This window comes from Mesoplodon mirus, assembly GCF_964341445.2.
Source record: "Mesoplodon mirus genome assembly, chromosome: 17".
Lineage (NCBI taxonomy): Eukaryota > Metazoa > Chordata > Mammalia > Artiodactyla > Ziphiidae > Mesoplodon > Mesoplodon mirus.
The window spans coordinates 25,051,705-25,077,341 of NC_138993.1; the positions used below are offsets into that span (position 1 = coordinate 25,051,705).

The 25,637-nt window shown below is 37.8% G+C and overlaps 1 protein-coding gene across 2 annotated transcripts in view; it reads left to right on the forward strand.

Annotated features, from left to right (window-relative positions):
• Positions 1–25,637, forward strand: part of MTRF1 (mitochondrial translation release factor 1) — a 65,172-nt gene that overhangs the window by 33,382 nt on the left and 6,153 nt on the right. For both annotated transcript variants that reach the window (XM_082602660.1, XM_082602661.1), the window contains 3 exons: positions 2,143–2,315; positions 17,976–18,093; positions 23,263–23,399. In XM_082602660.1, the coding sequence (XP_082458786.1) occupies positions 2,143–2,315; positions 17,976–18,093; positions 23,263–23,399 (428 nt within the window). The remainder of the gene's footprint in view (positions 1–2,142; positions 2,316–17,975; positions 18,094–23,262; positions 23,400–25,637) is intronic.

A 25,637-nucleotide genomic window follows, 5' to 3' on the forward strand; every position in this document is an offset into this window, starting at 1 on the left:
ACGTTCTGGTGTAATGTTATAAGTCATAATTCTAGTTATTACTTTAAAATGTATATATCTCAGAAATAACTAACTTTCCTTGTCAATTGCATTATTACGAACTTTCATCAAATCTTTAACCGTGGTCATTTTTAAGTCTTCTGTCATTTACAGACAGTTCTGGGTGTACTCTGATGCTTTTGCCAAAATGTTCCTATAAAAGGGTTTCATCTTCAAGGCATTCATGGAAAAGACTCTGACAAGTACAGGTTTCTGGTAACTGACTATACTGCTGAACTGAATGAATAAGCATTTTCAGAACTCAAATGGAAAACTGATGAATTCATAAAAGTGCTAACAAAAGATCAAGATGAAAAAAAATTAATTACAGGGGACTGAGTGAACTGATGAGGATCATTATAATTTTTGTGACTTTCTGTTTGAATAAAAAAAATATCCCACAAGGACTCAGAGGCAAAAAATATACAAATCAATTTTCACTGCAAAGTAAAGGAGCTGTTACAGTGGAGGATTACTGGACTGAACGTCAATATTATGACATAGTGTGAGTGCGTTTCGTGTTTGGTAAATGCAATCATTGTTGCTTTTGTTGTGGTCATCCATTTACAATGCTTGGTGTCAGTTTATCTCTTGTAAGAATAAAATACAGTGTGTGTGTGTGAAAAAAGAAAAAGGTAAGCACTTATTAAAAAAAAAAAACCACATAGTCACTTTGCTATTATCAGACCAAAAAAAAAATTCCTTAGTATAATCAAATATCCAGTCAGTGTTCACATTTCCCTGTCTTATAAATTCTTTTGTATAGTTTTTGTTCAAACTGAAACCTAAATAACTTCCTTACTTTGCAGTTGGTTGATGTGTCTCTTAAATCTCTTGTAATCCACAGGTACCTCCTCAATTTTAAGTTTTTTCCTTGCAATTCAGTTGTTAAGGGAACTAGATTATTTGTCCTATATATCATCTGGATTTTGCTGATTGCATCCCTGTGGTGATATTTCACATGTTTTTATTGCCCTTCTATTTTCTGTAATTGCCCTTCTATTTTGGTAATTATAGTCAGAGACCAGAAAAAAATTTTTTTTAATTAAAAAGAAAAAAGAACAGAACGTGGGAAATTTCTGTATATCAATAGCCCTAGTTCCTCAACAGATAATTTGAGGTAAACAAAAGAGATGGATGACGAACTTACAGACTGAGAGATTTGAAAGACATATCAAATTTTTTAAATGGACAAGACTAAACTCTAGTGGCTAGGGCAGCACATTAGGTAATAAAATTATAATAAAGAAGGGAATAGAAGGATAACGTTACTCATGAGAAGGAGAGGGGATTGTAACTAGGAAGGGGCATGTGAGAGGGCTTTGGGGGTGCCTGACAAAGTTCTTTTAATTTCTTTTTTTGTGTGTGTGACCGCACTGCGCGGCATGTGGGATCTTAGTTCCCTGATCAGGGATCGAACCTGTGCCCCCTGCAGTGGAAGTGCAGAGTCTTAACCTCTGGACCGCCAGAGAAGTCCAACAAAGTTCTTTTTCTTGATCTTGAACTATACATTTCATTCATGTGGTTTTCCATGTATATTATTTTGTAATAAAAACATTTTTAAAAAACATAGTCAATAAGAAACTAGCCTAGGCATTAAGATTGTTTTGTGCTTATCTTCCCACTCCACAGATAAGCAAGAACTAAATTTCAACAGATTCTTGAGAACTTGAGAGAACCTATAGAATTATTCATTATCAAATTACTATGTTACTGAACAGTCTTTTATATATGGCACCAAATTAGCCTAAGATTGCATGGTATAGTTCAATGTAGAAAACACCCCAGTATTCTTTTTTTCTAGTACTATTTTTGTAAAAGTGAAATTTGTTCATTATATAAAACTTAGCAACAAAAAAAGTATAAAAAGTAAAATAAAAAACATGCTGTTATTCTATTCTCCAGAGGTAACCATAAATAATATTTTGGTATGTTTCCTTTTGTATATTAATTCACTTACATTGGGAAAATATAGTTTTGTACCTACCTTATGTTCTCATCTCAGGCTCTATGCTCACATCCAGGCCTTACATTAAGGGCATCTAAGATCCTGATCCCTTTCAAAGTAGAATTCATTAATATTGCTGGAATATTTTTTCATAGGTGGGCTACATCATGCAGCCGCCCGAATTTCCGGTGACAATGTCTATAAGCATTTGAAGTATGAAGGTGGGATTCACCGAGTTCAGCGAATTCCTGAGGTGGGCCTGTCGTCAAGGATGCAGCGTATTCACACGGGAACGATGTCGGTTATTGTCCTCCCTCAACCAGATGAGGTAACCTCCTACCTAAACTCTATACCATTGTCTATGAAGATCAACCAGAATTTTATTGTCTAGGAAAAACTCCTGTGTGTTCTGTACACAGAGTACTTCTGCACTCCAAATGTGTGGAGTTCATTACCCCCCGACGAAGTAGTTCTTCAGTTCTCTGTGGACAGCATGTGGTCGTCCTACAGTTCAACTCAGTTCTGACCCCATCTACCTGGAGATGGCGTCAGATCCTACAGGCTAGACTCAGTCCCACAAGAGAGCCTCCCCTTCTGCTTCAGAGGCCAATCACAAGGCCTGGTTGTCTTCTGTGTTTCTGATCAAGTGGTTATCCATCTGGAGGTTCCCATGACCCCCTCCTTAGGTTAAATAATACTAAAGTGGCTTACAGAACTCAGGAAAACAGTTTACTTACTAGACTACTGGCTTATTACAAAAGATACAACTCAGGAATAGACAGGTGGAAGAAGTGCATAGGACGAAGTATGTGGGAAGAGGTGCAGAGCTTCTGTACCCTCTCCAGGCTCACTACCCTTCCAGAAGCTTCATGTGTTCATCAGCCTGGCAGCTCTCTGAACCCTGTGCTTTGGGGATTTTTATGGAGGCTTCCATACATAGACATGATTGGTTAAATCACTGGGCTTTGGGGATTCCGCTCCCTGGAGGTTGGGAGTGCAGTGGAAAGTTGAGGGTTGGAAAGTTCCAACCCTCTAATCATGTGGTTGGTTCCCCTGGGATCAGCCCGTGTCCTGTGGTTATCTAGAGGCTTTCCAAATATCACCTCATTAACATAAACTCAAGTGTGGTTGCAAGGGGCTTAGGATGAGAACTGGACAAAGACCAATATATATTATTATAAATCACAATATCACAATTTATTTTTACAGCAATTTTTTAAACCAGGATTCCGTCAAATTTCACTCATTGCAGTTGGTTTTTATATCTCTTTAAGTCTGGAACCAGTCTCCCAACCTTTCTTTTTTTTTTTCTTTTAATGACATTGACTTTTTGAAGAGTCTAAACCATTTGCCTTATAGAATGTTCCACATCTGCATTCATCTGATTGTTTCCTCATAGTATTCTTTAAATTGTTCCGTTATGTCCTATGTTGTATTGAAAGTTATATTTAAATGTTCCATTCTATTCAGGTTGTACATTTTGAGCAAGTATACTTTTCAGGTGTAGTTATATTCATGCTGCATCTTATCAGAAGGCATAGAATATCATACTGTCCCACTCTTAGTGAGGATTGGTTTGAGCATTTAGTTAAGATGGTGACCACAAAAATATCTCCATTATGAAAGTGTATTTTTCCCTTTGTAATTACTAAGTAATCTCTAGGGTAATATGTCCTATTCCCAACAGCTTTTCCTCCATGGTCTTAACATCCATTAGTGATCTTTGCTTGAATTAGTTATTTAGTTTGGGATTGCAAAATGGTGATTTTCTAAGTCTATCACTCCTTCTACATGTATTACCTGACATTCTTTTCTGTAAGGAACTTTCCTCCCCACTACCTTCTCTCCTCCTTTCTTCTTGCTCTCTTTCTTTTTTTTTCTTTTTTTAACAGCTTTATTAGAGTATAATTGCTTTACAATCGTGTGTCAATTTCTGCTTTATAACAAAGTGAATCAGTTATACATATACATATGTCCCCATGTCTCTTCCCTCTTGCATCTCCCTCCCTCCCACCCTCCCTATCCCACCCTTCTAGGTGGTCAGAAAGCAGTGAGCTGATCTCCCTGTGTTATGTGGCTGCTTCCCACTAGCTATCTATTTTACGCTTGGTAGTGTATATATGTCCATGCCATTCTCTGACTTTGTCCCAGCTTACCCTTCCCCCTCCCTGTATCCTCAAGTCCATTCTCTAGTAGGTCTGCATCTTTATTCCTGTCTTGCCCCTAGGTTCTTCTGACCATTTTTTATTTTTTCTTTTTTTTAGATTCCATATATATGTGTTAGCATACAGTATTTGTTTTTCTCTTTCTGACTTACTGCACTCTGTATGACAGTCTCTAGAATGACAGTCTCTAGATCCATCCACGTCTCAACAAATGACTCAATTTCGTTCCTTTTTATGTCTTAGTAATATTCCATTGTATATATGTACCACAACTTCTTTATCCATTCGTCTACTGATGGGCATTTAGGTTGCCTCCATGACCTGGCTATTGTAAATAGTGCAGCAATGAACATTGCGGTGCATGTGTCTTTTTGAATTATGGTTTTCTCAGGATATATGCCCAGTAGTGGGATTGCTGGATCATATGGTAATTCTATTTTTAGTTTTTTAAGGAACCTCCATACTGTTCTCCATAGTAGCTGTATCAATTTACATTCCCACCAACAGTGCAAGAGGGTTCCCTTTTCTCCACACCCCCTCCAGCATTTGTTGTTTGTAGATTTTCTGATAAGCCCATTCTAACTGGTGTGAGGTGATACCTCATTGTAGTTTTGATTTGCATTTCTCTAACAATTAGTGATGTTTTTCATGTGCCTCTTAGCCATCTGTATGTCTTCTTTGGAGAAATGTCTATTTAGGTCTTCTGCCTATTTTTGGATTGGGTTGTTTGTTTCTTTAATATTGAGCTGCATGAGCTGTTTATATATTTTGGAGATTAATCCTTGGTCTGTTGATTCATTTGCGAATATTTTCTCCCATTCTGAGGGTTGTCTTTTCATCTTGTTTATGGTTTCCTTTTCTGTGCAAAAGCTTTGAAGTTTCATTAGGTCCCATTTGTTTATTTTTATTTCCATTACTCTAGGAGGTGGATCAAAAAAGATCTTGCTGTGATTTATGTCAAAGAGTGTTCTTCCTACGCTTTCCTCTAAGAGTTTTATAGTCTCCGGTCTTACATTTAGGTCTCGAATCCATTTTGAGTTTATTTTTGTGTATGGTGTTAGGGAGTGTTCTAATTTCATTCTTTTACATGTAGGTGTCCAGTTTTCCCAGCACCACTTATTGAAGGGACTGTCTTTTGTCCATTGTATATCTTTGCCTCCTTTGTCATAGATTAGTTGACCATAGGTGCATGGGTTTATCTCTGGGCTTTCTATCTTGTTCCATTGATCTGTTTCTGTTTTTGTGCCAGTACCATATTGTCTTGATTACCGTAGCTTTGTAGTGTAGTCTGAAGTCAGGGAGTCTGATTCCTCCAGCTCTGTTTTTTTCCCTCAAGACTGCTTTGGCTATTCGGGGTCCTTCGTGTCTCTATACAAATTTTGAGATGATTTGTTCTAGTTCTGTAAAAAAATGCCATTGGTAATTTGATATGGATTGCACTGAATCTGTAGATTACTTTGGGTAGTATAGTCATTTTCACAATATTGATTCTTCCAATTGAAGAACATGGTATATCTCTCCATCTCTTGGTATCAACTTTAATTTCTTTCATCAGTGTCTTATAGTTTTCTGCATATAGGTCTTTTGTTTCCCTAGGTAGGTTTATTCCTAGGTATTTTATTCTTTTTGTTGCATTGGTAAATTATGTTTCCATAATTTCTCTTTCAGATTTTTCATCATTAGTGTATAGGAATGCAAGAGATTTCTGTGCATTAATTTTGTATCCTGCAACTTTACCAAATTCATTGATTAGCTCTAGTAGTTTTCTAGTGGCATTTTTAGGATTTTCTATGTATAGTATCATGTCATCTGTAAACAGTGACAGTTTTACTTCTTCTTTTCCAATTTGTATTCCTTTTATTTCTTTTTCTTCTCTGATTGCCATGGCTAGGACGTCCAAAACTCTGTTGAATAATAGTGAGAGTGGACATCCTTGTCTCGTTCCTGATCTTAGAGGAAATGCTTTCAGTTTTTCACCATTGAGAATGATGTTTGCTGTGGGTTTGTTGTATATGGCCTTTATTATGTTGAGGTACATTCCCTCTATGCCCACTTTCTGGAGAGTTTTTATCATAAATGGGTGTTGAATTTTGTCAAAAGCTTTTTCTGCATCTACTGAGTTGATCATATGGGGTGTTTTTGTTTTTTGTTTGTTTTTTGATCATATGGTTTTTATTCTTCAATTTGTTAATATGGTGTATCACATTGATTGATTTGCATATATTGAAGAATCCTTGCATCCCTGGCATAAATCCCACTTGATCATGGTGTATGATCCTATGAGGGTGATGGTGCCCTCATAGAATGAGTTTGGGAGTGTTCCTTCCTCTGCAGTTTTTTGGAAGAGCTTGAGAATGATGGATGTTAGCTCTTCTCTAAATGTTTGATAGAATTCACCTGTGAAGGCATCTGGTCCTGGACTTTTGTTTTTTGGAAGATTTTTAATCACAGTTTCAATTTCATTACTTCTGATGGTCTGTTCATATTTTCTGTTTCTTCCTGGTTCAGTCTTGGAAGGTTATACCTTTCTAAGAATGTGTCCATTTCTTCCAGGTTGTCCCTTTTATTGGCATAGAGTTGCCTGTAGTAGTCTCTTAGGATGTTTTGTATTTCTGCGGTGTCTGTTTTAACTTCCCCTTTTTCATTACTAATTTTATTGATTTGAGTCCTCTCCCTCTTTTTCTTGATGAGTCTGGCTAACGGTTTCTCAATTTTGTTTATCTTCTCAAAGAACCAGCTTTTAGTTTTATTGATCTTTCTTATTGTTTTCTTTGTTTCTATTTCATTTATTTCTGCTCTGATCTTTATGATTTCTTTCCTTCTGCTAATTTTGGGTTTTGTTCTTTTTTCTCTAGTTCCTTTAGGTGTAAGTTTAGATTGTTTACTTGAGATTTTTCTTGTTTCTTGAGGTAGGCATGTATAGCTATAAACTTCCCTCTTAGAACTGCTTTTCCTGCATCCCATAGGTTTTGGATTGTCATGTTTTCGTTGTCATTTGTCTCTAGTTATTTTTTGATTTCCTCTTTGATTTCTTCAGTGATCTCTTGGGTATTTAGTAACATATTGTTTAGCCTCCATGTGTCCGTGTTTTTTACAGTTTTTTGCCTGTAATTCATTTCTAATCTCATAGTGTTGTGGTCAGAAAAAATGCTTGATATGATTTCAATTTTCTTAAATTTACTGAGGCTTGATTTGTGACCCAAGGTGTGATCTATCCTGGAGAATGTTCCGTGTGCACTTGAGAAGAAAGTGTAATCTGCTGGTTTTGGATGGAATGTCCTATAAATATCAATTAAATCTATCTGGTCTATTGTGTCATTTAAAGCTTCTGTTTCCTTATGTATTTTCATTTTGGATGATCTGTCCATTGGTGTAAGTGAGGTGTTAAAGTACCCCATTATTATTGTGTTACTGTCGATTTCCTCTTTTATAGCTGTTAGCAGTTGTCTTATGTATTGAGGCGCTCCTATGTTGGGTGCATATATATGTATAATTGTTACATCTTCTTCTTGGATTGATCCCTTGATTATTAGGTAGCGCCCTTCCTTGTCTTTTGTAACATTCTTTATTTTAAAGTCTATTTTATCTGATACGAGTATAGCTACTCCAGCTTACTTTTGATTTCCATTTGCATGGAATATCTTTTTCCATCTCCTCACTTTCAGTCTGTATGTGTCCCCAGGTCTGATGTGAGTCTCTTGTAGATGGCATATATACAGATCTTGTTTTTGTATCCATTCAGCACGCTTGTGTCTTTTGGTTGGAGCATTTAATCCATTCATGTTTAAGGTAATTATCGATATGTATGTTCATATAATCATTTTCATAATTGTTTTGGGTTTTTTTTGGTAGGTCCTTTTCTTCTCTTGTGTTTCCCACTTAGAGAAGTTCCTTTAGCATTTGTTGTAGAGCTGGTTTGGTGGTGCTTAATTCTCTTAGCCTTTGCTTGTCTGTAAAACTTTTGATTTCTCCATTGAATCTGAATGACATCCTTGCTGGGTAGAGTAATATTGGTTGTAGGTTCTTCCCTTTCATCACTTTAAGTATATCATGTCACTCCCTTCTGGCTTGTACAGTTTCTGCTGAGATATCAGATGTTAACCTTATGGGAGTTCCCTTGTATGTTATTTTTCATTTTTCCCTTGCTGCTTTCGATAATTTTTCTTTGTCTTTAATTTTTGTCAGTTTGATTACTATGTGTCTTGGTGTGTTTCTCCTTGGTTTTGTCCTGCATGGAACTCGCTGCACTTCCTGGACTTGGGTGGCTATTTCCTTTCCCATGTTAGGGAAGTATTTGACTATAATGTCTTCAAATATTTTCTAGGGTCCTTTCTCTTCTCTTTCTGGAACCCCTATAATGCAAATGTTGTTGCATTTAATATTGTCCCAGAGGTCTCTTAGGCTGTCTTCATTTCTTTTCATTCTGTTTTCTTTATTCTGTACCGCAGCAGTGAATTCCACCGTTCTGTCTTCCAGGTCACTTATCCATTCTTCTGCCTCAGTTATTCTGCTATTGATTCCTTCTAGTGTAGTTTTCATTCCAGTTATTGTATTGTTCATCTCTGTTCGTTTGTTCTTTAATTCTTCTAGGTCTTTGTTAAACATTTTTTGCATCTTCTCGATCTTTGCCTCCATTCTTTTTCCGTGGTCCTGGATCATCTTCACTATCATTATTCTGAACTCTTTTTCTGGAAGGTTGCCTACCTCCGCTTCATTTAGTTGTTTTTCTGGGGTTTTATCTTGTTCCTTCATCTGGTACATAGCCCTCTGCCTTTTCATCTTGTGTATCTTTCTGTGAATGCGGTTTTTGTTCCACAGGCTGTAGGATTGTAGTTCTTCTTGCTTCTGCTCTCTGCCCTCTGGTAGATGAGGCTATATAAAAGGCTTGATGGGAGGGACTGTTTTTTGTTTCTTAAGGTAGGCTTGTATAGCTATAAACTTCCCTCTTAGAACTGCTTTTGCTGCATCCCATAGGTTTTGGGTCATTGTATTTTCATTGTCATTTGTTTCGAGGTATTTTTTAATTTCCTCTTTGATATCTTCAGTGATCTCTTGGTTATTAAGTAGTGTGTTGTTTACCCTCCATGTGTTTGTATTTCTTACAGATTTTTTCCAGTAATTGATATCTAGTCTCATAGTGTTGTGGTTGGAAAAGATACTTGATGTGATTTCAATTCTCTTAAATTTACCAAGGCTTGATTTGTGACCCAGGATATGATCTATCCTGGAGAATGTTCCATGAGCACTTGAGAAGAATGTGTATTCTGTTGTTTTTGGATGGAATGTCCTATAAATATCAATGAAGTCCATCTTGTTTAATGTATCATTTAAAGCTTGTGTTTCCTTATTTATTTTAATTTTGGATGATCTTTCCGTTGGTGAAAGTGGGGTGTTAGAGTCCCCTACTATGATTGTGTTACTGTTGATTTCCCCTTTTATGGCTGTTAGTATTTGCCTTATGTATTGAGGTGCTCCTATGTTGGGTGCATAAATATTTACAGTTGTTATATCTTCTTCTTGGATTGATCCCTTGATCATCATGTAGTGTCCTTCTTTGTCTCTTCTAATAGTCTTTATTTTAAAGTCTGTTTTGTCTGATATGAGAATTGGTACTCCAGATTTCTTTTGATTTCCATTTGTATGAAATATCTTTTTCCATCCCCTCACTTTCAGTCTGTATGTATCCCTAGGTCTGAAGTGGGTCTCTTGTAGACAGCATATATGTGGGTCTTGTTTTTGTATCCATTCGGCCAGTCTATATTTTTTGGTTGGAGCATTTAATCCATTTACATTTAAGGTAATTATTGATATGTATGTTCCTATTCCCATTTTCTTAATTGTTTTGGGTTTATTATTGTAGGTGTTTTCCTTCTCTTGTGTTTCCTGCCTAGAGAAGTTCCTTTAGCATTTGTTGTAAAGCTGGTTTGGTGGTGCTGAATTCTCTTAGCTTTTGCTTGTCTGTAAAGCTTTTAATTTCTCTGTCAAATCTGAATGAGATCCTTGCTGGGTAGAGTAATCTTGGTTGTAGGTTTTTCTCTTTCATCACTTTAAATATGTCCTGCCACTCCCTTCTGACTTGCAGAGTTTCTGCTGAAAGATCAGCTGTTAGCCTTATGGGGATTCCCTTATGTGTTACTTGTTGTTTTTCCCTTGCTGCTTTTAATATTTGTTCTTTGTATTTAATTTTTGATAGTTTGATTAATATGTGTCTTGACGTGTTTCTCCTTTGATTTATCCTGTATGGGACTCTCTGTGCTTCCTGGACTTGATTAACTATTTCCTTTCCCATATTAGGGCACTTTTCAACTGTAATCTCTTCAAATATTTTCTCAGTCCCTTTTTCTCTTCTTCTTCTGGGACCCCTATAATTGGAATGTTGTTGTGTTTAATGTTGTCCCAGAGGTCTCTGAGACTGTCCTCAATACTTTTCATTCTTTCTTCTTTATTCTGCTCTGCAGTAGTTAGTTCCACTATTTTATCTTCCAGGTTACTTATCCGTTCTTCTGCCTCTGTTACTCTGCTGTTGATCCCTTCTAGAGAATTTTTAATTTCAGTTATTGTGTTGTTCATCTCTGTTTGCTCTTTAGTTCTTATAGGTCGTTGTTAAACATTTCTTGTATTTTCTCCATTCTATTTCCAAGATTTTGGATCATCTGTACTATCATTACTCTGAATTCTTTTTCAGGTAGACTGCCTGTTTCCTCTTCATTTGTTAGGTCTGGTGGGTTTTTGCCTTGCTCCTTCATCTGCTGTGTGTTTCTCTGTCTTCTCATTTTGTTAAACTTACTGTGTTTGGGGTCTCCTTTTTGCAGGCTGCAGGTTCGTAGTTCCCGTTGTTTTTGGTGTCTGTCCCCAGTGGCTACGGTTGGTTCAGTGGGTTGTATAGGCTTCCTGGTGGAGGGGACTAGTGCCTGTGTTCTGGTGGACGAGGCTGGATCTTGTCTTTCTGGTGGGCAGGTCCACGTCTGGTGGTGTGTTTTGGAGTGTCTGTGGCTTTATTATGATTTTAGGCAGTCTGTGTGCTAATGGATGGGGTTGTGTTCCTGTCTTGCTAGTTGTTTGTCATAGGGTATCTTGCACTGTAACTTGCTGGTCATTGAGTGGAGCTGGGTCTTGGCTTTGAGATGGATATCTCTGGGAGATTTTCGCCATTTCATATTATGTGGAGCTGGGAGGTCTCTTGTGGACCAGTGTCCTGAACTTGGCTCTCCCACCTCAGTGGCACAGCCCTGATGCCTGGCTGGGGCACCAAGAGCCTGTCCTCCACACAGCTCAGAATAAAAGGGAGAAAAAAAAGAAAGAAAAAGATAAAATAAATAAAATAAAGTAAAATAAAATAAAGTTATTAAAATAAAAAATAATTATTAAGAAAAAAAATTTTTAAGTAATAAAAACATAAAAATGGACCAACAGAACCCTAGGACAAACGGTAAAAGCAAAGCTATACAGACAAAATCACACACAGAAGCATACACATACACACTCACAAAAAGAGAAAAAGGGGAAAAAATATATATATTGTTGCTCCCAAAGTCCACCTCCTCAATTTGGGATTATTCGTTGTCTATTCAGGTATTCCACAGATGCAGAGTACATGAAGTTGATTGTAGAGATTTAATCTGCTGCTCCTGAGGCTGCTGGGAGAGACTTCCCTTTCTCTTCTTTGTTCGCACAGCTCCCGGGATTCAGCTTTGGATTTGGACCCGCCTCTGCCTGTAGGTCGCCTGAGGGCGTCTGTTCCCCACCCAGACAGGATGGGGTTAAAGGAGCAGCTGATTCAGGGTCTCTGGCTCACTCAGGCAGTGGGGAGGGGGTACGGATGTGGGGCGAGCCTGCGGCGGCAGAGGCCGGCATGACGTTGCACCAGCCTGAGGCGTGCCGTGTGTTCTCCCAGGGAAGGTGTCCCTGGATCACAGGACCCTGGCAGTGGCGGGCTGCACAGGCTCCCGGGAGGGGAGGTGTGGACAGTGACCTGTGCTCGCACACAGGCTTCTTGGTGGCTGCAGCAGCAGCCTTAGAGTCCCATGCCCGTCTCTGGGGTCCGCGCTGATAGCCGCTGCTCGCTCCCATCTCTGGAGCTCCTTTAAGCGGCGCTCTTAATCCCCTCTCCTCGCGCACCAGGAAACAAAGAGGCAAGAAAAAGTCTCTTGCCTCTTTGGCAGCTCCAGACCTTTTCTCGGACTCCCTCCCGGGTAGTTGTTGTGCACTAGCCCCCTTCAGGCTCTGTTCACGCTGCCAACCCCAGTCCTCTCTGGGGGATCCAACCTCTGAAGCCCGTGCCTCAGCTCCCAGCCCCCACCCGTCCCGGCGGGTGAGCAGACAAGCCTCTCCGGCTGGTGAGTGCTGGGCGGCACCGATCCTCTGTGCGGGAATCTTACCGCTTTGCCCTCCGCACCCCTGTTGCTGCGCTCTCCTCCGTGTCTCTGAAGCTTCTTCCCCCCTCTGTCACCTGCAGTCTCTGCCCGCGAAGCGGCTTCCTCGTGTGTGGAAACCTTTCCTCCTTCACAGCTCCCTCCCACTGGTGCAGTTCCCGTCCCTATTCTTTGTCTGTTTTTTCCTTTTTCTTTTATGCTATCCAGGTACGTGGGGAGTTTCTTGCCTTTTGGGAGGTCTGAGGTCTTCTGCCAGTGTTCAGTAGGTGTTCTGTAGGAGTTGTTCCACACGTAGATGTATTTCTGATATATTTATGGGGAGGAAGGTGATCTCCGTGTCTTACTCTTCCGCCATCTTGAAGCTCCTCCTCTCTTATTTTACCTCATTATAAACTCGTATATTGAATTTCATATGTTGACCTCATTATAGACCTATGGATTTTTTAAATTCAATGAGTTATAATCACTATTGTTTTTCTTTCTTATTAAATTGAGGTATAGTTGATTTACAATACTATATTAGTTTCAGGTGTACAACATACTGATTCACAATTTTTTTAAGTTTTATAGTTTTTATAAAATATTGGCTATATTCCCTTGTGCTGTACAATATATCCTTGGGGCTTATTTATTTTATACATAATAGTCTGTACATCTTACTCCCCTACCTCTATTCTTCCCCTCTCCCCTTCCCTCTCCCCACTCGTAACCACTGGTTTGTTCTGTATATCTATGAGTCTGTTTCTTTTTTGCTATATTCACTAGTTTGTTTTATTTTTTAGATTCCACATATAAGTGATATCATACAGTATATGTCTTTGTCTGACTTATTTCACTAAGCACAGTACCCTCCACATACATCCATGTTATTGCAGATGGCAAAATTTCATTATTTTTTATGGCTGACCCATTGCATATATATACCACATCTTCTTTATCCATTCATTTGTTGATGGACACTTAGGTTGCTTCCATACCTTGGCAATTGTAAATAATGCTGCTATGAACACCATGGTGCATATATCTTTTCGAATTAATGTTTTCATTTTTTTTCAGATATACACCCCAGGAGTGGAATTGCTGGATTGTATGGTAGTTCTGTTTTTAGTTTTTTGAGGAGCCTCCATACTGTTTTCCACAGTGGCTGCACCAATTTACATTCCCAGAGTGTACAAGGGTTCCCATTTCTTCACATCATCACCGATACTTGTTGTTTGTGGTCTTTCTGATGATACCCATTCTGACAGGTGTGAGGTGATATCTCACTGTGGTTTTGATATGCATTTCTCTGATGATTAGTGATGTTGAGCTTCTTGTCCTGTGCTTCTTGGCCATCTGAATGTCTTCTTTGGAAAAATGTTCATGTCTTCTGGGTATTTTTGACTGGGTTGTTTGTTTTTTTTTATGTTGAGTTATGTGAGCTGTTTATATATTTTAGATATTAACCCCTTATCATCATATCATTAGCAAGTATTTTCTCCCATTCAGTAGGTTGTCTTTTTGTTTACCTATTTTTTCCTATGCTGTGCAAAAGCATTTAAGTTCGATTAGGTCCCATTTGTTTATTTTTGTTTTTGTTTCCTTTAGGAGACATATCCAAAAAATATTGCTACAATTTATGTCAAATAGTGTTCTGCCTATATTTTCTTCTAGGAATTTTATGGTCTTACATTTAGGTCTTAAATTCATTTTGAGTTTATTTTTGTATATGGAATGAGAAAATGTTCTAATTTCACTCCTTTACATGTAGCTGTCCAGTTTTCCCAGGACCACTTATTGAAAAGGGTGTCTTTTCCCCATTGTATATTCTTGCCTCCTTTGTTGCACATTAATTGACCATAAGTGTTTGGGTTTACTTCTGGGCACATTATTCTGTTTCATTGATCTATGTATCTGTTTTTGTGCCAGTACCATACTGTTTTGATTACTGTAGCTTTGTGGTGCAATCTGAAGTTAGGGAGTGTGATAGCTCCAGTTCTGTTCTTCTTTCTCAAGATTATTTTGGCTATTTGGGGTTTCTTGAGTTTCCATACAAATTTGAAAATTATTTGTTCTAATTCTGTGAAAAATGCCATTGGTATTTTGATAGGCATTTCATTGAGTCTGTAGGTTGCCTTGGGTAGTATGGTCATTTTAACATAAAATTCTTCCAATCTATGAACACAGTATGTTTTTCCATTTGTATCATCTTCAGGTTCTTTCATCAGTGTCTTGTTGTTTTCTGAGTACAGGTCTTTTACCTCTCTTCTTTTTGATGCTATTGTAAATGGGGTTGTTGTCTTAATTTCTCTTTCTGATAGTTTGTTATTAGTGTATAGAAATGAAACATATTTATGTATATTAGTTTTGTATCCTACAACTTTACCAGATTCATTGATGAGCCCTAGAAGTTTTTTGGTGGTGTCTTTAGGATTTTCTATGTATATTATCATGTCATCTGCAAACAGTGACAGTTTTACTTCTTCCTTTTCAATTGGATTCCTTTTATTACTTTTTCTTGTGTGAGTGCTGAGGCTGGGCATTCGCTATTGTTTTTAATGTTCAAATTGTGCCATTTGGCCCGTAGTAGCCTTTCTAGGGTAGCCCCTTTTGAAATGACCCAATCAATCTTTGAGTGCATACTTGCTTTCTGCTGTAATAGACATCCCAGGCTACCTTGTACTCTCCTGCCTCAGACTTGGAGTCAGACCTGGTTCTTTTTAGTGGGGAATGTATCCAGAAATCAACGTATGGGTACTAGGTCTGCTCATTATTACTAAAGTGTACTTATCACATCAAGACTCTTCAGTGGATAGAATTAGGAAATACATATGATTTTAAATCAAAGGTTCCTATTATTATTACTTCCAATTCAAATTTACAGGGAGTATCTTTCCTGTACCTTTTTGCATTTTGTTTTATATCTTTCCACTTGGAGTTAAAATCTTCTTTCTTAATCACTTTTAATATGTTTATCTTTTGCTTTATTATACTATATATAAAATAGTTTCAAAATTTTTCAGTAAACTACTTAGTAATGTTTAATATTTTCTGTCCTTAGAATGTAATCCACCAAGAAAGCAGTCAGAGTAATATGTTCAAAGACCATCTGAAATAATGTTTTTCTGTGTGGTTATGTTATTATTATGGTAAATATTTTGATTCATTTGTTTCTGGTTGTATTTAATTTTTAAGATTTAATTTTTCTTTCCTCTTTTCTCTTTTATTTTTGGTGTAATCAGCATTTATGTGGTTCAGAAATCAAAACCATAGAGTTGTCTTGCTTCCATCCTTGTTCCTTCCACCCCATTCTCACCTATCCCCTTGTTGTCTTCATATTCTTGAAAATTAAACTCATTTAGTGAAGCTTCATTCTCCTAAACAGGGCCTTATTCTCTTAATTGACATTTTAAATTCTTTGTATATTAAAAAGTCACTGTGTCTATGTTCAGAATTCCCCCGAAGTTATTAGGTAGTTTCTATAACATTTGGGAGAACATGACATATAACATCAACATATTTGCTGTATAACTACTTAATATACTGTAATCACAAGAACTGGGAAATTACTCTTCATCTATTTAGTGTTTATTGAAATTTTAAGCTAGCCAACACTGGCATATTTTAACAAAGCCTGTATAATCTTTGCACTGTGTAATCTTTTTCTTCACCATATAGTACTCATCTCAGAGAAATCAAAAGAAAAAACAATTAAGTTATATATTAGATTCTAACCTCAACCCTGTTATTAGTGTACTTTTCAAAGAGAATGGTCATACTTGCTGTCTGTCATTCATTGAAATAAATGATAAATGTGGAACAAAATGTTAGGTCTCCCCTCAAAAACAGCATATTTTATATATATTTGTATATATATCTGTATATTCATATATAGATACATATTTCTGTGCATTCATGTGTGTGTGTATAAATATCAGAAAATTTTCTAAGGCTGTCATAACAAATAACCACAAGCTTAGTAACTTAAAACCACAGAAATGTATTCTCCAACAGTTCTACAGGTCAGAAGTCCAAAATCAAGGTATTGGCAGGGCCATGCTCCCTCCAGAGGTTCTGGGGGAGAATCCTCCCTTGCCTTTTCCAGCTTCTGGTATCTCCATGTGTTCCTTGGCTTGTAGCTGTACAACTCCAATCTTTGACTCCAAATTCATATCGTCTCCTCCTCTCTCTTCTCTAGGTGTCTTTTATAAGGACACTTGTCACTGGATTTAGGGCCTATCCGAATAATCCAGTATGATCTCATCTTAACTCAAGTATGTCTGCAAAGGCCCTTTTCCCAAATAAGGTTCTGGTGGTTAGAATAGAACATATCTTTTGGGGTGCCTCCGTTCAGTCCATTAACAAGCACACACATACACACACAGTGGATTCTCATTCGCAGTAGTTATGTTCTACAAAGTCACAGTGAACACTGATTTAGTGAATACTGAACTATTTTTTCTAGGGAAAGTATATATACATATCTCACATAGATTATAACCCTAAATCCTAGAAACAACCTATCCTGGTAGATTCTATTTTCTTTATTTTACAAGAGGGAAAATGATGTTCAGAAGTGGTAAGTGACTTGTCTTGAGGCACGTCATTCACAGGTGCCAGAGTTGAAATTCAAACCCTGTCCAGCTGGCCCCAGAGCCAGAGCTTCTTGCACTGCCCTGCCCTGCCCCTTCTGTCCTCATCCTCTGTCATCTCTGTAGGAGCTGAAACAAGAAAGCAGAGAGTCACCTTGTTGGACCTCAGCTGAGAACATACATGTGTAGAGCAATTGGAATGTTTTGCTGCTCTGCATATGTCTGCAAATGACTGTGAAAGTGCTGCAATAATTGACTTGCGGGAACAAATAAATTCTAGCGAGTAGGTATATTCGCAAATACAGAATCAGGGAATAATGAGGATCAACTTTATATGTATGTATATATATTTTTAAAATACATGTTGTATCTAATGTAGCTTTGTGGGATGATAGATGATGAAACTTCTGAAAGATTACATAACTCAGTGATCTCATAGCATCATAAGTCAGTGTTAAAAATATCATCCGTTGGGGACTTCCCTGGTGGTCCAGTGGTTCAAAATCTGCCTCCCAATGCAGGGGACACAGGTTCAATCCCTGGTCGGGGAGCTAAGATCCCACATGCTGTGGGGCAACTAAGCCCACGCGCCGCAACTACTGAGCCTGCACGCTCTGGAGCCCACGTGCCACAACTAGGGAGCCTGCAAGCCTCAACCAAGACCTGATGCAGCCAAATAAATAAGTATTTTTTTAAAAAATAGCATCTGTTGGAATAGGGAGTTTATGGTTCTTTCTTTGGTTTGAGTTATTTCACCTGTTAGTCAAATGGCTATGACTTAACACAAAATAGTACAGTTTATTTGAAAGATTTGGGATCAATTTAGTATTAAAGTATTTGTTGAGTGTGGAATTTACTCATGCTATACTTTTTGTTCTAGGTAGATGTGAAAGTGGACCCCAAGGATTTACGAATAGATACATTTCGAGCCAAAGGGGCAGGAGGGCAGCATGTTAATACAACTGATAGTGCTGTCAGACTTGTTCATGTCCCCACAGGTAAGTTAGTCCTTTTGCTTTTGTACTTTTAACTTTTTTTCACATCTTATAAAACTATTTGGCATTTAGAAGGAGTCTTATATTGGTGTCTGGTTCCTTGCACAAACCCTTTAAAGGTGACACTGGGGTCATGGGTCCGAGGTCCCCAAGGTGTTCATATTCCCTTCTGTTTGGAAAAGGAACCTCCTTGGCTGTGTGTATTTAAGAGTGAGGTTCTAAAAGCTGAGTGCATGGGTGCCACTTATCCACTAGTAAGTTTCAGCTGAAGGGCAGTCAGGTGATTAATCAGCTTTTTTCTTAGAGCTCTTCAAATGTCAGCATTTGTAGATCTTTTCTCTTGGGTAGTTTTTCTCCTGAGAAGGATCCTCCTCCAGGACACCGGAGAGTAAGGTCAGGGTCTCACCATTCAGTAAGCACACTTTTACTTAATCCTTTTTTATTCAGTTGTATGCCTCACACTTGCCTTCCTTTGCACCTATTTAGACTCAAGTCTGGAACTTTCCTTATTTAATTCTCTAAAGACTGTACCTCCTGCTTCCTGCAGATTGAGGGAGGGGACTTGAAGATCTAGTTGTTATATAGACTTTCTGTATCTAGTCCCCAACCTGTCAACCCTGATTACTGGGGTGCCTCATTAGTGCCTTAATGCCAGAGCCTGTCAGGCCCTCAGCAGGCAGATGGGCTTCGTTCTGGTCAGCATCTCCCTCGACAGGGGGTTTGACCTCACCTTCCTCCTCTCTGCTGAGTCATTTGCCATTCTTCCAGCCTCTTTTTCTTTTTTTTTCTTTAATTAATTAATTAATTAATTAATTTTAAATTGAAGTATAGTTGATTAACAATGTTTTAGGTGTACAGCAATCCATCCACTTTGTCTTTATATATTGTGTTTGGAGACTACACTCATCATCTCATTTTATTTCAGATGGAGTTTGTGATCCTGTTCTTGTTGTATCAGTGCAATTTATAAAAAAATGTTATTGAAGTATAGTTGATTTACAATGTGTTAATTTCTGCTGTACTGCAAAGTGACTCATTTATAGATATATGTGTTCTTTTTTCGTATTCTTTTCCATTATGGCTTATCACAGGATACTGAATATAGTTCCCTGTACTATATAGTAGGACCTTGTTGTTTACCCATCCTGTATATACTAGTTTGCATCTGCTAATCCCACACTCGCCATCCTTCCCTCCCCCCACGCCACCACCCACTTGGCAACCACAGGTCTGTTCTCTATGTCTGTCAGTCTGTTTCTATTTTGTAGATATGTTCATTTGTGTCATTTTTTTTTTTTTTGTAAATCACCTGGGCTTTCTTTTTATATATATAAATCTATTTATCTTACTTATTTATTTTTGGCTGTGTTGGGTCTTGGTTGCTGTGTGTGGGCTTTCTCTAGTTGCGGCAAGTGGGGGCTACTTTTCGTTGCAGCGCGTGGGCTTCTGTTGTTGTGGGCACGGACTCTAGGCGTGCGGGCTTCAGTAGTTGTGGCGTGCAGGCTCTAGAGTGCAGGCTCAGTAGTTGTGGCTCATGGGCTTAGTTACTCCATGGCATGTGGGATCTTCCCGGACCAGGGCTCGAACCCGTGTCCCCTGCATTGGCAGGCGGATTCTTAACTACTGCACCACCAGAGAAGCCCTGTGTCATATTTTAGATTCCCCATATAAGTGATATCATATGGTATTTGTCTTTCTCTTTCTGACTTTGCTTAGTATGATAATTTCTAGGTCCATCCATGTTGCTGCAAATGGCATTATTCATTCTTTTTTATGGCTGAATAATATTCCATTGTATACATGCACCACATCTTCTTTATCCATTTATCTGTCGATGGACATTTAGATTGTTTCCATGTCTTGGCTATTGTAAATAGTGCAAATAAACATAGGGTTGCATGGATCTTTTCGAATTATAGTTTTGTCTGGGTACATGCCCAGGAATGGGATTGCTGGGTCATATGACAACTCTATTTTTACTTTTCTGAGGAACCTCCATACTGTTTTCCATAATGGCTACACCAACTTACATTCCCACCAACAGTGTAGGAGGATTCCCTTTTATCCACACATTCTCTGACATTTATTATTTGTAGACACTTTTTAATGATGGCCATTCTGATCAGTGTGAGGTAGTTTTTGTAGTTTTGATTTTCATTTCTCTAATAGTTAGCAATGATGGGCATCTTTTCATTTGCCTATTTGCAATCTGTATGTCTTCTTTAGAGAAATGTCTGTTTAGATCTTCTGCCCATTTTTCGACTGGGTTGTTTGTTTTTTTGTTACTGAGTTGCATGAACTGTTTGAATATTTTGGAAATTAAGCCCTTGTCTGTCACATCATTTACAAATATTTTCTCCCATTCTGAGGGTTGTCTTTTTGTCTTGTTTATGGTTTTCTTTGCTGTATAGACGCTTGTAAGTTTGATTAGGCCCCATTTGTTTATTTTTGCTTTTATTTCTATTTCCCTGGGAGACTGACCTAAGAAAACATTGGTAGGATTTATGTCAGAATGTTTTGCCTATGATCTCTTCTAGGAGTTTTATGCTGTCATGTCTTACATTTAAGTCTTAAGCCACTTTGAGTTTATTTTTGTGTACGGTGAGAGGGTGTGTTCTAAAGTTGTTTTTTTAAATAGATTTATTTATTTTTGGCTGTGTTGGGTCTTCGTTGCTGCGCACAGGCTTTCTTTAGTTGTGGCGAGCTGGGGCTACTCTTTGTTGTGGTGTGTGGGCTTCTCATTGCGGTGGCTTCTCTTGTTGCAGAGCATGGGCTCTAGGCATGCGGGCTTCAGTAGTTGTGTCTCACAGGCTCTAGAGAGCAGGCTCAGTAGTTGTGGCGCATGGGTTTAGTTGCTGCATAGCATGTGGGATCTTCCCAGACCAGGACTTGAACCCATGTCCCCTGCATTGGCAGGCGGATTCTCAACCACTGAGCCACTAGGGAAGCCCCTAAAGTTCTTTATTGACTTTCATTCCATAAGAAACTGTAAAAACTTAGAATTATATACATGAGCAAAATAACAGAAAACATCTAAAACAATCCCCAACAACCATTGTTGGTATATATCTTTGGTGTATATCCTTTCAGATTCTTTTCTATGCATATATAAATATATCCTTTCTCACCAAAAGTGAAGTTATAATGTTTGTAGCTTACCATAATTTACTTAAGAAATCCACAAGTTGTTGAATACTTAGTATGTTTTACCTAAACCCTGTATTCTGTATTATAAAGAGTAATAATTAGCTTAAGATGAATTAAAAATTAAAAACAAAGTAAAAGGTAACCAAATTTCTGAAAAAAATGAACTAAAATATTTTAAAACATTAGAGGATTATAAAACCACCCTGGGGACATCCTTGGTGGTCCAGTGGTTAAGAATCCGCCTTCCAATGCAAGGGACTCGGGTTCGATTCCTGGTTGGGGAACTAAGATCCCACAGGCTGTGGGGCAACTAAGCCCACGCACCACAACTAGAGAGCCCACATGCTGCAACTAGAGAGCCCGCGTACCACAACTAAGACCCGATGCAGCCAAAAATAAAAATAAATAAATTAATTAAAGAAGTGAATTTAAAAAGTCAAATAAAATAAAGTCTCCTTGAGAGCATAGATGGTGTCTTCTTCAAAAAAAAAAAAAAAAAAAAAAAAAACACTACACCCTGGTCAGCCATAAATTACTAACTTTGCAAAAGTGACTGATGCTTGTATTGCCAGACTACCTTGGGCCTATTTTTTACCCACTTAGATGTGGTTCTTGGACCTAAAGAGGACTTAAATCTTACCCATAAACCTTTTTTTCAAAGCCCTTTTAGAATTTTTTTTAACAACTCCAGCACCGTTTCAACATACTCTACCCCTCCCCACAGTCCTCTATTCCTGAGGGAGTATTTAACGATTAAATACTCCTCTACAGAAAATGTATTAAAATAGATAATGAAGTGATTCCCTCAGGAATTACTGAGCTGGTGAGTAAGAAAAGGTCTGGCTTGAGCCACTGGATGAGAACAATGCAGGTATATAGACAAAGTCAGTATGGGTCAGCTAATAAGAGGAATTTGGAACAAATCTCATCACTGTCTGGTTATCTTGAAATGGAAACTTTCATATTCCTTTGGGTGCTGAAAAAAGGATTCCTGATTTAAGAGAGCTCCAAGCAAGTGCTTGGAAGATGTGAGCAAGTTGGTGCCCCAGCCCAAATGCATGGCTGCAATAAAGCAGTCAAGAAATAACATTAAACCAATAAGGGGGAAGCCTGCTTAAAGTTATTAGCAGGTGTCATTGTAGCTTATTTAGACAAGGTGAAAACGTAGTTTGAAGAGTAGAATTTTATAGAAATTTTAAAAATCTCCAGCAAACTAGTTACTGCCTTATCAGGGCAACTGGCCTAAGCTAAGAGGGTTTTGGTTTCTGTGATGCAGAAAGGAAAGTACCTTTCACCTCTAGTGTACCTGGGAGCAGGATTGGGTATAGACCTTCAGAGTGGTAGCTGCAAAGTTAAGAACACAGCCTGAAGTCTCAAGAGTCACCATTCGGGGCTAGATTTAGGCTGGTAACTGGGCTACACAGTGAGTCAAACCCACCCAAATCCAGAAGTCGACTAACCAAAACATGTGCAGTTAGATATGTTGATTAGCTGGATTTAGAACCAAGACAACTGAGAAACTTTCACTATAAACCCTTCCTTTTAAAGAGTTTGGGTAGTTTCTTTTTATTGGTTTCTATATATAAAGTCTTTTTTTCTTTTTCCTGTTTTCTGTTATTTTTTTACGTGAAGTATAGTTGGATTTTACAATATTATGTTAGTTTCAGGTGTACGACATAGTGATTCAATACCTTTACAGATTATATTCCCTTTAAAGTTATTACGAAATAATGGCTGTATTTCCCTGTACTGTACAATATACCCTTCTCATCTGAAATACCTCATTTAGATATCAGAATCTAAAGAGCTATCTAAGCAATTGCCATCATAACCCAGGAATAGTTTCTGGAGTGTGCTAAATCTAAAATGTTTTTCATCCTTTTCCTGATTAACCTTTCCCCCTTTAAAATGTTCCTCAGTTCTATCTTTTTTATCAGTTTTATTGTGGTATAATCGACACCTCATCTCTATTCTAATTTGATTTGTGGAGGCTCCAGTTTATCTCTGATCCCTGTTATTTTTCAGGACTTGTAGTAGAATGCCAACAAGAACGATCACAGATAAAAAATAAAGAAATAGCTTTGCGTGTGTTGAGAGCTAGACTCTACCAGCAGATTATTGAGAAAGACAAGTGTCAACAACGGAGTGTGAGAAAACTGCAGGTAAGATTTATTGAGTGAAATAACTTAATGCCTCTGTACAGAAAGCCGTCATTTTATGCAGAAAATGGAGTAAATGTTCTTAATAGAAAGGAAATATCTTGGAGCATAGGAAAACATGCTCATTTGTAAATAGCAATAATTTAAGACTGACTGGTTATGGCTAAAGTTGGACATGCCAGTTTGGAAATAAGTAGAGGAGATATGTGTAAACTAAAAATTGTTTCCCAGTTGTTTCCCTCCAGTTTTAGATCATAATTGTCTTTAAAGGAAATTAGTGTAAAAGACAATTCTCTGGAAATTAAGAGATTTTTCAGATTTTTAATGTAAAAACCTATGCTTTTATTATTGTATAACTTTATTTTTTTTCCTACATTAAAAAAATTTATTTATTTGGTTGCACCAGGTCTTAGTTGTGGCACATGGGCTCCTTAGTTACGGCAGGTGGGCTCCTTAGTTGTGGCATGCATGTGGGATCTAGTTCCCTGACCAGGGATCAAACCCAGGCCTCCTGCATTGGGAGCGTGGAGTCTTATCCACTGCGCCACCAGGGAAGTCCCTATTATTGTATAACTTTATGTGGGATCAAAAATACATGGCACTGCAAAAAACTGGTCATACTGACTGCTTCTGATGCAGTCTGGGAACCAGGAGTAGAAGAGAGGTTAATTTTTTGCTGTATACCCTTTTGTACTTTTTGAATTTTGTACTATATACATTTATATTATTATTTATACAAATATATAAATAGATAAGTTTTAAGCAAAATGAATAAATGTCATTGTCTTAAGTAAACAAAGGGTTGTATGATTTTAAACTCTAAAAAGGTAACCTTTTTCTTTGAGAGAAATTGGAAGAGACAGTGGAACCCAGAAATAACTGTGCTTTTGTGTTATTTGCAGGTAGTTATACTGCAGTAAATTTGGAAGGTTTTTGCGGCCTGTTGGGAAAATTAATTGTACAAAACTAAACATTAATTATTCTTTTCACCTGGGTGTCTTAGTCCTTCACACTTCTGCCCTTCTTGTTTCCCTTACCCACATTCTAACTTGCAAGTAGTAAAAGTGACAGGATAAATAATTGATTAAGCCTCTATCTGTGGTAATCCCAGTCTGTGGCACAGCGTCAGTGTACACATTTGCAGATAGGAATGCTCATTTACAAAGCATTACTTCTTGGCAGCTAAGTGATAACATAAACACTGTCAGCTCTGCCACATTTGATTTAATAAAAGACATTGGGCTTTACTTGCCATTTGACATTTTGGCACCAGATGTTTCACACAGTAATTTTCAAAGTAAGTATTCAAGATCGGCCTTTCACAGGTTGTGGGCATGTGTGTCGTCTTCAGTGGTCTGGTTTGAAAGGCCAGAAATGACCTCCGTGTCTCCCAATTAACTTGTCCATCTGTGTGAAATTTTTTAGTAGATATTTCTGACACTTAGGAGTTTTTCTTCAGCTAATATATACAGTAGCTTTTATATGAAAGGCATTATGCCAGGTTCTCAACCCTGGTTCCACTTACCACCTAGAGAACTTTGTAGATGTCTAGGCCTCATCCCCAGAAATTCTGATATAATTGATCTGGGTGGGATCCTAGGCATAACTGTGGTGCCTTGGGATAGTAGTTTCCAAACCTGGCTGGTTGCAGAATGGTTGGCCTGGGGGCTGTTTTAAAAATACATAATCCATGATTCAGTATATCTTAGGTTAGGTTTTGGAATCTTTCATTTAAAAACATTCCCCTGGTGATCAGCCATACTTAGGACTTTAGTTTCATTAGTTTCATTAGTTTAGTTTCATTAGTTTCATATTGTTTGCTTTAGAAAGTAAGTTATAGCAATCTTTTTCTTTTATCTTAAAAAGTGAAAGTGAGATACCTGTAACATATAATATTGTAGCAACTATGCTTCAATGAAAATAAATAATAAAATAAATTTTAAAATAAAAAGTGAAATAGATAACTAATAAGAACCTTCTGTATAAAAATAAATAAAATGAAATTCAAAAATTCAAAAAAAGGTAAAAACATAAAAATAAAAAATAAAATAAAAAGTGAAAGTGAGTGAGAGAGGGTGTTGTGTGCATTGTATGTGGGGGGAGGGAAGGCAGATGAGCAGACTAAGAATACAAATAACCATAGCAAAAGGCAAACTGGTGTGCGGTGAAGAAGATTCCAAGTGCATGGGGTTTTGAAGGAGGAAGATAACATATTTCACACTGGGACCAGGAAAGACAGAG